This window comes from Halyomorpha halys, unplaced genomic scaffold (assembly GCF_000696795.3).
Source record: "Halyomorpha halys isolate HHAL.00 unplaced genomic scaffold, Hhal_1.1 Scaffold1657.1, whole genome shotgun sequence".
In the NCBI taxonomy this organism is placed as follows: Eukaryota; Metazoa; Arthropoda; class Insecta; order Hemiptera; family Pentatomidae; genus Halyomorpha; species Halyomorpha halys.
The window spans coordinates 186,863-202,201 of NW_027115182.1; the positions used below are offsets into that span (position 1 = coordinate 186,863).

Sequence of the window (15,339 nt, forward strand, 5' to 3'; positions counted from 1 at the left end):
ACTGTTCACTACAATTTTATAAATAAGCGACAACTCACCTATATTTTAGCTCTCATGTGAGCAGTATCACTTATTATTACACTGACACTGTTTTTCACTACTGTTTTTTATTTTAGTTCACTGAAAAAATAGTCTATTGTGGGACACGAAGTAGCATATGTTCATTTGCTAACTAGCGCATAAAAGGACAAATCAAACAAACTGTTTTTGAAGTATAGGTGTGTCAATGAAAATACATTTATGGATGTATAAGCTAAAATAGAGAATGGTATTAGATAAAATTGATTCTAGATCGTTTTCCACTAATCATCAACTTTCCTCCAAATTTGGGCTGTATTGGAAGAGGGGTATTCAAAGTATGAGTTTGCTTAGGAGAATGATTTGCACATGTATTAGTGAAAGTAGTAAGTGGAAAATTGATATGGCACCATCTAAATATCAACCTATACAATACCTAAAATTTCATCAAAATTGGATTAACAGCTTGATCAATTATGCCCAAACACAGATTTGACTACAGGCAGACAAGAAACTCTCTAAAACATATAAGTAACATTGACAACTAGTAAAAATTTTCAATTCTCATGACAATTGTTTTAATTTACTGTTTGAGTACAATACTTCCTTACCTTTGGTCGTGAAGTGGTATAAACGATTGAATAGTTAAAATACCTAAAAATAACGTTTATCTTTATTTTTCTACATTTCTTGTTGGTATTAATATGGATTTTATCTCTTCCTTGCCTTGGAGTAGTATGGGATTTTTTTTGTACACCCTGGACCATTTCTGACATACAGAGTGGTTATCCTTAAGGCCTGAATCATATCGGTGCCACAGCAGACTGAAAATTACTAAGGTTTCACCTTAACACACACCGCTACCATGGTCTCTTCAATGTGGGATTTGACAAACATTTGCAATTTGGGCCAAAACGTTGGTTAATGAAGATACACATTGCTTTTTGTCTCATTTGATTACTTTTGACTTTTCCTCTCCCTTGACCATCATATCATAAAAAAGTCAATAATCTTTCAGCTATTAAGACGGTAGTAATGGAAATTACACTCAATGGCCTTGAAGATGAAGAAACATTAAAGTCGTTAAAAAAAAAAAAGATGAAAAGGTTTGAGTTACAAATGAAAAACAGAACTGAGTAGGTGAAGAACCAGAAAAAAATTAAAAACAGGTCATTGAAATATAAAGAAAATTTGGCATGATAGTTCAAGAGATTTAAACATCATAAAAAAAAAAAAATAAAAAAATAATTTTACATCAGTAATTAAACAAAAAAATTAAATCTCAATGTAAGATAGAAAATTATATTATGTTCAAAATTATTGTGATAAATAAATTAGAAATAGCCATTTGAATTTTTTATTTCCCTCACCTTGTACAATCAGGGAATAATGAATTCGATCTGAACCAAGTGCATTCTCTACAAGACAAGTGTAGTTATCTGAATCTCCTCTACTTAAGCTAGACAAAATCAACTCTCCTGATTCTAGCACCTTAAAAAAAAAAAGAAGAAAAAAATGATTAGAAATAAATTTTATGTTAATGTATTTAATAATTTATAATATGCTGAACTGATGAATTTGAATTGGGATTTTTCTAAAATCTTTTTGGTGTCTTCAAAATATATGTTGGAAAGAAGAGTGAAACCTTTTCTTGATGAAGAAGCATGTGTAACTCTTCCCAATAATCTGTAAAGGACCAATGTAACACTTATCATTTCAACAACTCAGCTGGTAACTAAAACCTGTAGCTTTTGCTAGATGTCAATACATGAAGGCTTAGTGATGATAGAAAATCATGTCTCTATGATGTACCTGACTATAAACTAAAGATAAACTTTTTTTATTGAGAAATAGGCAGCATTTATGTACCCGTAATAAGAAATATTTAAGAAGTCGTACTATGCATTTGTCACCTTGAATTGGAAATAGAAGAATATATAATGCATATTTCATTCTGTTAGCTTTTCAATTAAATGCATGCTATCATATAGTAAATACTAAGTAGTGCTGTATAATCTCTAACCTGTACATTATGATTGGGCATTGAGTGTAAGATGACATCATTTTTTAGCCATTCTCTCTTTGGAGTTGGATTGCCAACAGCCATACATGGTAATGTTACTGTCTCATGCCAAGGTTTTCTAACAATCTGCCCAAAGGATGATATTTTAGCAGGGACTGAGAATAAATTAAAACAAAATAAATAAAAATAGCCATTTTAAGATCAGTCTTGTGGTGTCACAATGATTACAAACATTGTACAAACCTCTATTGCTTGGCATCTGGGATACAACCCTTGAGCTTTGACCCTCTCCAACTTTTGTCGAACTTGTCACCCAAAACTGATATTCAACATGCTGCTGGAGATGCTTAGTTTCAAAACTTGTTTGACTGTTTGGAATGCTTCTTTTACCATGATTTAATTCTGCTTGGCCATCTACAATCCTTAAAATGATTTCTATTAAACTAAATCAAAATCACTAGTAATCATAAATTACTATACTTTACATTGAATAAAAAGAAAATATGGTAATATGGTATTATATTACCTTGTATAGAGTGTGTAACCAACCAAAACACCATTAGGATGCATTGGAGGTAGCCATGAAACCAAGAGTGACTGTTGACTACTTACAACTACTTTGATATCTTCAGGTGGTCCTGGTGCTATAAATTTGAAAAAATATACATATAGAGTTAATTTTTAAAAATAGGACTAGAGAGGGCATGTAACTTTGTTTATTAATGAAAATTTATGATTGAATGATTATAATAAATAATCTCGTTGAGGTCTTGGAAGCTGAGAAGATTATATTTAATGGTATTTAATTCACATTAAATATAATGTATGTATATATTACAACAGTGAAAGTCAAGATTGAGATTATGTATACACTCTAAGATTATATATTTATAATCTTGACATTCACTCTATTTTTTTTTAAATTTGAGTTTGTGTACAAGCAAACATACTTCATGCAGTAACCCATAATATATTATATATATTATAGAACCGGAATCAGAAATTCCTTGTCCAGAAGACCCTAGGAGAAGAATACTAAATTTGCAGAACTTCTTAGAAGAAACAAGTCAATTGCAGCCAATGTAGTATTAAAAGAAACAATGTTACTGACAATGTCAATGAAGGGAACATAAAACAATTCATCTCAACATTAAATTCAGAGATTTTCAGAAGAAAACATAACTGTCCAACAAGCATCATAGGTTGCAGAAAGTGCTAAAGAAAATATTACACGTTCTGAATATTTGATTATAGAAGGAAAAAAGGTAGATCTTCAGATAATTATTACTGATTGTTTCTGTTGAAGTCTAGAAAAGGAAAGTCAGAGACCGACTTCAAATCCTAGGACACATCAAAATGTTGGATAAAGTTAAAGAAAATATATTATTTCTTCAAGCTTTCACTGGTTGTGATGCAATATCTGTTATCAGACCAGAGAAGATGAAGATGGCAAAGCTCCTCAACAGATGTGAAGAGCGAAGAACTATAAAAATATTTAAAAGCTGTAATGCAACTATAGATAAAGTCTGTGTAGCTTGAAAAAAGTAACTGCTGTTTTGTAGATCGTTTCTTTAATCATCCTCTCTGAATGAAATGTGCTTTTAACTATACACCAAATTCCTGGTAATAAATATTTTAAACCTGGCTCGACTTTCTCCAAATGAAGAAGCTGAGCACACAAGGAGGGCTTTCTACAAATTAATTTCTGGAATGATCATTTGATGGCTCTAGTTCAATGGGCTTACTGAGTATTACATTATTGTCAACGGTTGAACAAGCTCCGTAGGATCTTATTAATAATACTGCCTGCAAATGTTCAAAGGAGTGTCAAAATACTTGTGGTTGCAGGAAGCAAGTGATAAAATGTTCTCCAATATGCTATAATTGCAGAGGATTGTCCTGTACCAATACATAAGATGAAATGGATGAATCAAACTTGAATGCCGATTAAGATATACTGTCTAAATATAGTACTGAATTGGGAGACCTTTTGGATGAAGAGGACTTGTAGTGAGCTTCTATTTCAAAAGATAGAAAATTTAATTAGCCTTGAATTATTATTATTGAAATGTATGATCAGATATGTATAATGAAATGAAGTTTTTGGCTTCACAAGATTTTTTAGCTCTAATTAATTTAATGGATTGCGAAAAGAATTTTTAGGAAATGTGTATTTTTAAAGGAATGATATAATCAAATTCTGGAAAGTGACTCCAGTAAAGACCGAAATGTAAAACATTAAAACTGTATATAAAACATTAAAACTGATATAAAACATTAATGTGGAACATTAAACTGTAATTAACAAAAATTTTAACATTGTGAAAGTTTGCATTTTTTTAAGTTACCATGTTTTATGACTGAATGCCTTATTTAATTAGCTTGCCCTATGATGCCTGGATTACTATCCTCTGTCAGAACCAACCGATTAATACAACTCGACAATGAACTTGTTTAATTGTATTCAGTGATAATTTAAAAAAAAAGGATTTAAAGCTTAAACAAGAATACTAAGTTTGAGCTAGCTTTGAAATAGCTTTAAAATATGTGCTTCATGAAAAAATAAATACTACATATCAGATCTAAGATTTGTGATGAAACTATTTAACCAAATTACCATCTTCATCTGTATGACAGTATGAGGATTTCGTATATGGACCATCTCCAATCCTAGTAAATGCCAAAACTTGGAGGGAGTAATTGGCATACCTTTGTAAACCAGTTAGTATTATTGTAAGTGCTGAAGTTTTTCTAGTTTCTAGACCAATATCTATTTCTAAAAACATCAATACAAGTAAATTAGAAAAATATATGGAAAAATCTACAAAATAACTTAATGATTATATAATTTTACCAGGGTCTTGAGTATCATAAAGTATCTTGTAACCTTGTATTATTCCATTGCAATGTTGTATAGGAGGAGACTGCCAATTGATCTGAAGTGATTGTGAACCTAAGGCGGTGCATCTTATATTTTCAGGAGGAGCGCTTGGAGCTGTATCAAACACGAAATATAAAATTAAGCAAACAATTAATAAATAAATAACAACCTCAAACAAATGAATATTCCAATAAGTTGTCATTTAATAAAAATCAAGCTAAATGAAGAATACAATGTTATGAATTACATTTAGGTTTTAAATTATTTGTAGTTTTATTGGATAGCAAGTGAAAATAAGTTTTAATATAAAAATTAAAACTTTGAAACCTATTTTCTCAAAAGTTAGATTTTTGAGTTATGTTAGTATTGCGTCATATGGGGGAAAAAATACCAAGTTAAATGTTAAGAAAAAATATTACAACAAGATAAAACTGCAAATCAAAGTTTTTTAACCTCTATTCATTTAAATAACTTTTAAATTTAACTTAAAATGCAACATTGTCACTCAACAAGACTTCCCCATTTAACAAGAAATTTAATTAGTTAGTAAAAAGTCTTAAGTCTTATTTTTATTTATCTTATCTTTATTTAATTAAGTAATAAAAAATCTTAAATTAAATAGAACTAAATCTTAAAAGACTATGGATTAGGGAACTGAAAATCTGCTTACCATCTTCCAATGTTTGAGCAGAAACTGGTTCAGACAGAGGACCATGACCTACTTGGTTAAATGCTTGAACTACTATTGTGTACCTGGTGTACTTTTCAAGACCTCCGAGTAATAATTCTCCAGTACCATCTTCGCCATCACCACTTACTGCTGTCAGGTTGTAACTAGTATTTATAGCACTAAAAAATGCAATTTATAATGAAATATATATAGTTGATATAAGATAAAATGGATAGAACATGAAAAATATCTATATATTTTGGTGTTTTATGGCCAACAACTGTATTGTGATTTTAACTAATAGGTAATATAAAACATAATAAATACAAATATAAGTAATAATATTTGTCACCTTATTTCTTTATATCCTACATTGTAGCCCTGAATATCTCCATGCCTTAAATCAGGAAGAGGGGGTGACCAGGTGACATGTAGTTGTGTAGAAGAGACAGGACGTACAGACAGTCCAAGAGGAGGCCCTGCTGGTCTCTGTGGCTCAGTTCGAACCCACAATTCAGTGGATGGTGAGCTCCTTCCAGCAGGGCCTTCTGCAATAACTCTCATTAAGTACTTAGTAGCAGGCTTTAAATTCTCAATCAGTGCTCCTCTTACTTGACCACTCAGTTCATTTTGCCGCCAAGAACCTATAAAAGAAGTCACGTTAAAATATGTTAACAAAAATAAGCAGCTTGAAAAAGAATTCCAATGATTTAAAAAAAAATATTTTGTTGGAAGTATAATAAACTGCTGATATCTGCAAGAAAAATGGAAAGAAACCAATTGTTTAATTGATTAATACAACTTTATTTCTGTTAAATTAAAGGAAAAAAACTTAAATCAATCAATCTTAAATACACCTCCAAGTTAGGAAAATATTATCTGACATTGTAGGATAAGATGTAGGTAGAAGAAGATTACTACTCGAGTATATGGATGAACCACTGCTACAAATAAAAAAATATAAATATGTATGAGTAGTGCTCGTTGGTCATTAGCTGAGGCAACTTCCACTTCATCAGAATGTGATATCTGAAAGCCAACCTCCTATGCATAGCATCTCTCAATAGCACTTTTAAGTCCAGAAGTATGACTAATAAAAACTTAACTCCTTTATCTATTTCCCCTTCAAGGATTCTCCTCCTTAGAGTGATAATGGTAATAAGAAGTTCAGTACATTCTAGGGCTATTTTTTGAATAATTATTATTAACACCATATTTTATAATTAATTTGTGGATTTCTTGTAAATAGTATTTATTTAGTATTAGCGGCCATTACAGTTTCCTAACCAGCCCTGTCTGCATTCAGTTGGTGTTATTTTTTGGACATTTTGAGTGTTTTAATCGACATTACAGTCTGGAACCAGACCTTTTCTGCGTTTCTCGCCTTTGACTGGAACATGAATTGTTGCCAATTAGTCGGCTCGTATAATTCATTACAACAACTAGACCCTGTCTGCCCTCAATAAGTGTCATTGTGGCCATCTTGGCTTTTGTACATTCCCACTGTTGGTGAGCCAGTATATACATGGGTCTACAAACTTCGAAACAGTTTGAGAGTAGCAGGGTGTTTAGAGCTATGGTGAGGCGACCAAAACATCTTGACAGAAAACTATCTTCCTCTGACCTATCGGAGTGGATCAACATGCTATTTACTGTTCGGGATTTAATCGGGATGCCAGGATAATCACTGAAAGCAATTATCCAAAAATAAGTTAAATAATTAATTTATATTGAGTCCTGTAAAAACTATTATTATAATTTGATTCTTTTCCAGAGGCTTTTTGTGTTTTTACCAGTTACCAATTAAATACTTTTATATTTATAAAATATTGTTAGCATTAATTATATAATATAATAAGGGGTGGTATTGGGTAATATGATCGTATATTACTTATATTAAGAAACAAGGTGTTTATTTACAATGATGTTATGATACAATGATAAATGATATTAAAATGATTCAGATAAGTGGTTGCCATAAAATATGATTATTACATTATTGCTTATTGTTTAATTTATACTTATAGCTGCTGATTTGAATGATTCATGCCGTGGGATGTAGTTCCGTAGGTGTCGTCTTGTTCATAAGGGATGTCCAGATCTCATGTTCCTTCTTACGACTTCGTCTTGTCGAAGTGCATCTTGCCCTTCTTCGTTCTTGTTTCTCCTGCTTCTTTCTGTCCAGCCTGGTCACCTCTCATCTAAGTCTTTCTCTTCACTGCCCTTTTTCCTGGTCTAGTTGTACTGCCCCCTTTCTCCCACTTCCCTTTTGGGGCGCTACCATATTTTTGAATCTAATTCCTCATTGGCCATAGGTGACAGAACGCTCCCTAGGTAGGCGTTCCTCAGGCCCTCAGACCCGAGAGGGGGTGGGAAAGTTTGACATGTCCAGGAAGGGCCTGCACCTGCTTAATTGGCTTCTGATCCTTCCTCAAAACCTGTCGTTTTTGTTGTAACACTTAAGTATAAGTAGATCTAATAAGGGAATGTGACAAACTAAAAACAGATGTGTACATATCCAGGGACGCAATAAAAGGTTCCTTGAAAGGCTCCTACCCTGACCAGGTATCGGGACAGATGGCGAAAAACCTTAATAAAAGACATATTGTTGTTGTAATAATGGCTAATGCCTTGATACATAGCAAATGTTTCTTCAGGACCGTCGACCAATATTTATTTTATATATGAATTGATTCTGTAATTTTATTTTTGTCTAAAAGGCCTTTTATTAATTATTTAAATCTAACTCTTTTGTATATTTTATATTTATGTTTTTGTAACCAAATAAATATTTATATTATGCGCTAGCTTGTTTTTTGTTCTTTTTAAAGCTTTCCTACAAAAAGAAACCGTTAATTTGAGGTGGCTTTAACAAGTATATTGTGTTATCATATCTCACCCCCTTCTCTGGATTTTTTATCCTCTATCCGTAGGATTTGCCATCCTCTGCAGGACTATAAGCGAATACCTTATGGAGTTTCCATCCTGCAAGGATTTATGGCTAATACCCATAAAACTCGCCAATCATACTGTCAATTAATCTCCTATCCAATAAACCTAACCTAATGAACATGAATTGCCAAGGTCTTAATTGGTGCCAGGACCTTGTATCACAGTCATCTTGACAATTGAAGAACAACAGACAGTATAAACTCTAGGTAAGATAGTATTAGTCAGAAAATCACTGAATAGGCCTATTTTATTAATATTTAGATCTTTTTCTGGATTCCACAGAGTGAGCAGAAAGAAAGTAACAATATTCTTAATAATGTTTCTACTATTGAAAATTTTAAGGTAGATTAAATAAGATAATAATAATAAGCAAATGGCAATATATTTACATTTTATATAAATTAGAAAAAAGTTAAATAATAAAATATTGAATCAAGAGACCTGAAGCTTCTTTGTATTGAACTATGTATTTAGTAACATCAGTTGGATCACCAGTTTGATGAGCCCATTGTAAATTAACTGATCGACTATTCACCATCACAGCCTTTAATTCAGTAGGTTTTTCAGGAGGCTCTGTAAGAATAGTTTTTATTGCTTAGTAAAAAAATCAAATATATAAATAGATAATGAGGTGTAGATAGTTGACCGTAGATTAATGATTGGAGAAGTTTGTCGGGGGATGTGGTCAGCAAAGAACTAGATAAATAAACAAAACCATATTTATTTATTTTATGCCGACGTTTTGACCTGAGTTTCAGGTCTTCATCAGGGCTATAGAACAAAAGAGATAACAACATTTAGAGAAACATATAATTTTATACTATTCCTTTTCAATTGTATGTTTCTCTAAATTTTGTTGTTATCTCTTTTGTTCTATAGCCCTGATGAAGACCTGAAATTCAGGTCAAAACGTCGGCATAAAATAAATAAATATGGTTTTGTTTATTTATGTTGTTCTTTGCTGACCGCACCCCCCAACAAACTTCTCCAATTAATATAAATAGATGTTATTATAGCATGATAAAAAGGCCAATTATTAAATAATTAATCAAATAAATATATATTTAAACTTTCAGAACTATCATTTTATTAATTACTTAACCTTGAACTGTTAGTTGTACAAGCTGTTGATCCCTTCCATAAAGATTTATGGCTTGGCAGAAATAGGAACCGCTATCTGCAGACTCCGCACCTGCAATATGCAGTTCTCCTAAGATAACACCACCTGGAACTGCTTCTTGTTTGACATTTACCCTGCAATATAGAAGGTTCAGATTGTTTATTGAATTGAAATTGTGTTTAATTAGTATTCTTTTTTTCATAAGTTAATAAAAAAAAAAATTGTTAACACCAATCTAAGTACTTTTATATATTAAAAACCAAGAAAATGTTAAAAGAAAATAAGAATTGGCAATAAAAATATGCTTTGGACACAAATTGGTTATTTATCTAACAAAAGTGTTGCTTTTAATTTTGCAAATTATTCATGACAAAAGATTCATATTATAAAACTTTATATATTCCTCAAAAATTGAATAACTCACTGAATAATTCTGTGATGTGAAAAATGTATTGATGAAATAGTTTAATTTAAAATGTATGCATGTAAGTTAAAAGCATTACAAACCTGTAATTATTAGCTGGTGTCAACGGTACTTTTCCTTGACGTGTCCATTTGATATTTATTGGTGTGTCTCCGTGAACTCTGCACGTTAAAACTGCTGTGTCTCCTTTTTTAACAGTGACACTTCTTGGAGGTCCAGAAAAATATGGAGAAGCTTTCATCAAACAAATATACAAGTGTTAAAAATAGTTCTATTAAACTTAAATTCTACAATGTAAATCTTTTAGTATCTATGCATCTTATAGGCTCCTTTAGAAAGATATGTATTAAAAGAGTAAAGAAAAGACCAGTCGAACACTAATTGAAATGTATAATAGCCTACAATAATTTCGGAACAAATAATTTGAAACTCAATGATATTAATTTACTGTTTAACTCATAAACTCTTCATTATAATTTTCTCTGTATGGTATCAGAACTTATAAAAAAAAAAAATAATGTTGTCCACAAAACACTAATTTCTTTGAAATTACAAGTTCTTAACAGATTTTTTTTAGACAACACTAATTTCATAATACAAGCTTCACGATAAATGGAGATAAATTGGTTTATGAAATTTTTGTTTTGATTTATTTTAGAAGTAGTAATATTCAAAAGGAGGTAAATATGAAACCAAAATAAGATTATTATAAAAAAAAAATGAATTTTTATTTGAAGGGAATAATATCCTAATTAAAGGCACCTGCTGTTAAAAATTAAAATTGTCTGACTACTGTAGAATCCAGGACTTTTAAATATTTTACAGGATTTATTATTTACTAGGTTCATGCATTGAACAAATTTTTAGTATGGCTATTGTCTTTACTGGTCAACCATTTATAAGTAGGTTAAAGTTTTTCATAGGGTTTTAGTATTTAAAGTCTGCAGGCAGCGCTTTGTAACTGAGATCTGAGTGTGGGTGAAAAGGAAAACAGTTTTTTTTATGAGAGACAATATTAAAGAACAAAAATAAAATAAATACAAAGCACTTAAATTTAATGTATTACATATGTTTCTATGCAGGCTAGGCATTTTTTTTTATAATAACTAAAAGATAACCTAGTAGATCATTTAATTTAATAGATTTGTATTTATTACCTTATCATAACATGGTACAACGTTTCGGGACCACTGTCCCATATTCATGTACTTTAAACCTCATAATTTCATATAGGAAATCATGTCACTCTTTACACTGTTCTCCCTTTTCTACTATAACTTATTTGTGCATCTTCACTTCTCCTTAGCACAGCCATTACTCTGATGTAATAAACTACATGTTATGATAATTTAATACAAATTTCATTCAACTGGAAGTTATTAACCTCAAAAAATTTTTTATGAATTTTTAAAAAATGTTTTAGGTAGCAAAGGAGTTCTGGATTTGAATGATGTTTAGATCCAAAAATACTTACAATTGACTTTAAGTTGTAAAACTTTTCCAATCCCATTACCGATACCGTTTTGTGCTTGACAAAGGTAATACCCTTCTCTGTCTTCTTTAACATTTTGAAGTAGCAAGGAACCATTATTCAGAATTTTTGTGTACATCCTGTCTCTTATTTCTTCATAATCACCTGATTTTAGTCCTATCAAATAAAAATTTCATAAATGAAAATCATGAATACAGTAAAGGGTGTTGCGTAAGTCTTTAGCTATATTGAATGAGGTTAAAGCACATCTCAAAAGAAAAAAAAAATCATACAGTAATGGTCCGATTCTCTACAAAAAAGGAGAAAATGCTTGAAAGCATTATGCTTCTTGTAGAATAGTAAGCAATATCAAGAAAATATTTTTAAGGTAGGCAATTATAAATTGCAGGATTGTAAAATCAACAAAATTTTCTTTAAAAACAATTAGAATTTATCTTTTTTTAAACAATTTGAAGTGTCTAAATTATGCAAAGTTTTTATTTCATAAAATCTAGATGAAAAAGGAAGATTTGAATAAAATGAAGAAAATAGAATTCATACCTGTTTTGACAGAAGCCAAAGTCAGAGTGAACCATTTGTATTGGGAGGAGTGGAGATGGCGGTTAAGTAAGTTAAGGATGGACCACGAAAACCCACGTTAAGTAACGCGTGATGAATTAGGAAATATCCTTAGACCTAAATGGTCTGTCGCCCATATAATAATAATAATAATAATAATAATACTTAAGCTGGTAACAGATGTATAAATTAACATTAAGATACATAAATATAAAAGAAAAAGGAAGGATTGTAACTATAAAATATTATTAAATTAAGTATGAGGTGAGAATTTAGAAAATAAAAACAGAATAAAAGACATGACAGGCAAGTGGGCTTCTGAAATGCAGAATGTAGAAAAAAAAGCATTATGAGGGTTTTATAAGGTTCAAAATGTGTCGGTATGTCAGGAAGATGCAGTCTTTATCGACTTTATGATTGACAGAATTCTCCGTTAAATTTATGTGAAATGACTCCGAGATGAGACGGTTTTTATGGTTGCAGACAGCAGCAAGAATTGAAGTATTATCAAAATTAAAAGCAAGATTCAGGTTTAAAGCGTGTTCTGACAATTTAGAGGCAAATGGGTTACTGGACTACAGAATTTCCACTAATAGAAAAATTTTAAAGGGTTTTATTATTTTTTTATTATTATATACAATTTTTTTTTAATAAGTTGACACTTGTCCAAAAGATTATTTTAAGAAATGGATAATGGGCAAAAAAGTCTAAAACATTGTTCACATGTGATAAAAATAAAGAAGTTGCAAGGAAGGATGTTATTCCTGAAAAATAGAAATAATAAAGAATAAATGTTTTTATGAAAAAGAAGTTTATTATTATGAAGCCATGTACTAAATGGTAAAAATTATCAATTTATTATTTTATTTAATTAAGTAAATTAATAAATTTCATTAATTTTAATGAGACTAATTGATTTTTAATGAGACTAATTGATTTATAATAATTTAATTTAATGATTAATGAGACTAATTGATTTATAATAATTTAATTTAATGATTAATGAGACTAATTGATTTATAATAATTTAATAATTTAATAATCTATTTAATAAAGTATTGCAAACTGGAAAATTTCCATGGACCAATGTTATATCTTTAATAGAACATAAAAAAGGCAATTTTAATAACCCAGAAAATATGGGTATATTGCTTGGACTAACAGCCTTCTTAAAATCTTCACCTCCATTTTATACAATAGATTATTGATCTGATGCCAAGAAACATGCTCTTCCAGAATCTCAATCGGGTTTCCGGCAGGACAGAGGCTGCTTAGACAATATTTTGGCTTTAAGCACCCTCTCAAAAATTAGATTATTGAAACATGCACGCACTGTTTACTATGGTTTTGTAGATTTTCGAAGAGCATTCGATTCAGTCTCACATTCTAAACTTTGGAGCAAACTTTTCTCAATCGGAATAAGTGGCAAATTCATTAGATTGCTCGAAGATTTATATAATAATGCAACCATCTAGGTAAAATGAAGAACTTATTTGAGTTAGCCAATAGAAATTACTTAGGGTGTTCTCCAGGGAGATTAAGTCCCTTATTACTTACAGCGGATATAGATATGTTTTTCAAAGAAATGGGGTGCATGGAATGAGGATATCGCCAAAGATGAATTGGGGATTCTATGATCAATGTCCAATTGAAACTAAATATTTTAAATAAATACTGCAAATTAAATTCTTTAACCATTAATATAGAAAAAACAAAACTGTTAAAAACTTACAGGTGTTGCAATGCAATAACATTGCTCCCTTCGAAATATACCCTCTTGCCTCTTTTAGGCAAAAGGGTATATTTCGAAGGGAGCATTGTTGAAAAAGTACCTGAATATAAATACCTTGGTATAGCATTCATCAGGACTCTTTAACCTGCAATGAAGCAAATAGTGTAGAAAAGCAACTCAAACATCTGGGCGGTACTAAGTACCTGCACAAAGGCAAAAATAATCTTGTAGGATGCCAGGCAGAAGGTTTACTAGTCGAATATGTTAAGTTGTATCCTATCTGCTGCACCTATTTGGGCCTCGAAGCACATAGAGGAATTGGAAAATATACAAGTGTGGTACTACAAGTGACTACTTTATTTGCATCAAAACAACCCAAACTTGTGGTATATCATATTTTAAAGTAAACTTTGTCCTGGTTAGTAAAAATTCTTGACATGAGTTGTATTTGCTTCATTAAACAATGTTATTTAAAGCTACTGCAACTAGATATCAACAACCAGTTGAGTTTGCAATATAATTGGGTAATGGATACACATTATACAAGGAAACTATTGGAGAGCTTTGCAATGTTTGACCCGATACCCTTCAATGATCCAGTAAGTATAAAAATTTGAATGGGGGAGATCTTGGATAGATATAGGGAATTAACCAAAGGTAAAGACCTCTTCTAACCAGTGAAGTGGTAGGGTTTTCATTAAAACAGACGCTCCTCAAAGCTACCTAAAATAAATTTCCCCATAGCCTACTGAGAATAATCGCCCAACTACGACTATCCAGTAAATATCCAATTAATCTAATTGTCAGTCTGAACAAACATATTTTGGACCCACAGAAGTTATGTCCAGCTTGTGATGGATCGTCATTGGAGGATTTTTCCATTTTTTTAACAAAGTGCCTCTTGAGAGCCCTATCTTGAGAACCAAATCCGATACATGCTGAAACTAATTAATATTAACCAAAACCAGTTGCAAGAATTTTTGTTTGTACTCTCACAATTGGATCTTAAACTTCTTTTTATATAAGTAACACAAAGCCTTATACTTAAAACTGGATACCTATCTTATTTACTTTATACTTTTTTTTGCTTTTGAAATGTACCTTAACCTCCTTTAATATAGCTTAATACTTATGGAATACTCTTCACAGTAATAATGATTTTAAATAGAACAAGTAATTCTTTGGATGAGGGTTAATTACCATTAGCTTTTTTCCAGATAATTGTTGGTTGAGGAACTCCTTGGGCTTGACAATCTAAAACAACATTTCTATTGCGTTCTATACTAACATCCATTGGTTCGACAATCCATCTCGGAGGAACTGTAGCAATACAGAAACTAAGTTAGAAAATTATGATTTTTAATGTATATTAAGCATGCTGAATAATAAAAAATTATAAGATTAAAAATCATATTAAAATCATTAAAAGAGAAGAAAAGAAGAAAAAAAATATATTTCAAAAATAAATT

At 30.8% G+C, this 15,339-nt stretch overlaps 1 protein-coding gene across 6 annotated transcripts in view; it reads right to left on the reverse strand.

Annotated features, from left to right (window-relative positions):
• Dscam2 (Down syndrome cell adhesion molecule 2) overlaps positions 1-15,339 on the reverse strand; it is a gene marked incomplete at its 5' end in the record, with an annotated part of 104,947 nt that overhangs the window by 15,933 nt on the left and 73,675 nt on the right. For all 6 annotated transcript variants that reach the window (XM_014435712.2, XM_014435713.2, XM_014435711.2 and 3 more), the window contains 13 exon segments: positions 1,389-1,509; positions 2,042-2,196; positions 2,285-2,463; positions 2,568-2,685; positions 4,659-4,817; positions 4,896-5,036; positions 5,593-5,771; positions 5,945-6,236; positions 8,986-9,117; positions 9,647-9,798; positions 10,172-10,322; positions 11,563-11,736; positions 15,071-15,190. In XM_014435712.2, coding sequence (XP_014291198.1) covers positions 1,389-1,509; positions 2,042-2,196; positions 2,285-2,463; positions 2,568-2,685; positions 4,659-4,817; positions 4,896-5,036; positions 5,593-5,771; positions 5,945-6,236; positions 8,986-9,117; positions 9,647-9,798; positions 10,172-10,322; positions 11,563-11,736; positions 15,071-15,190 — 2,073 coding nt within the window.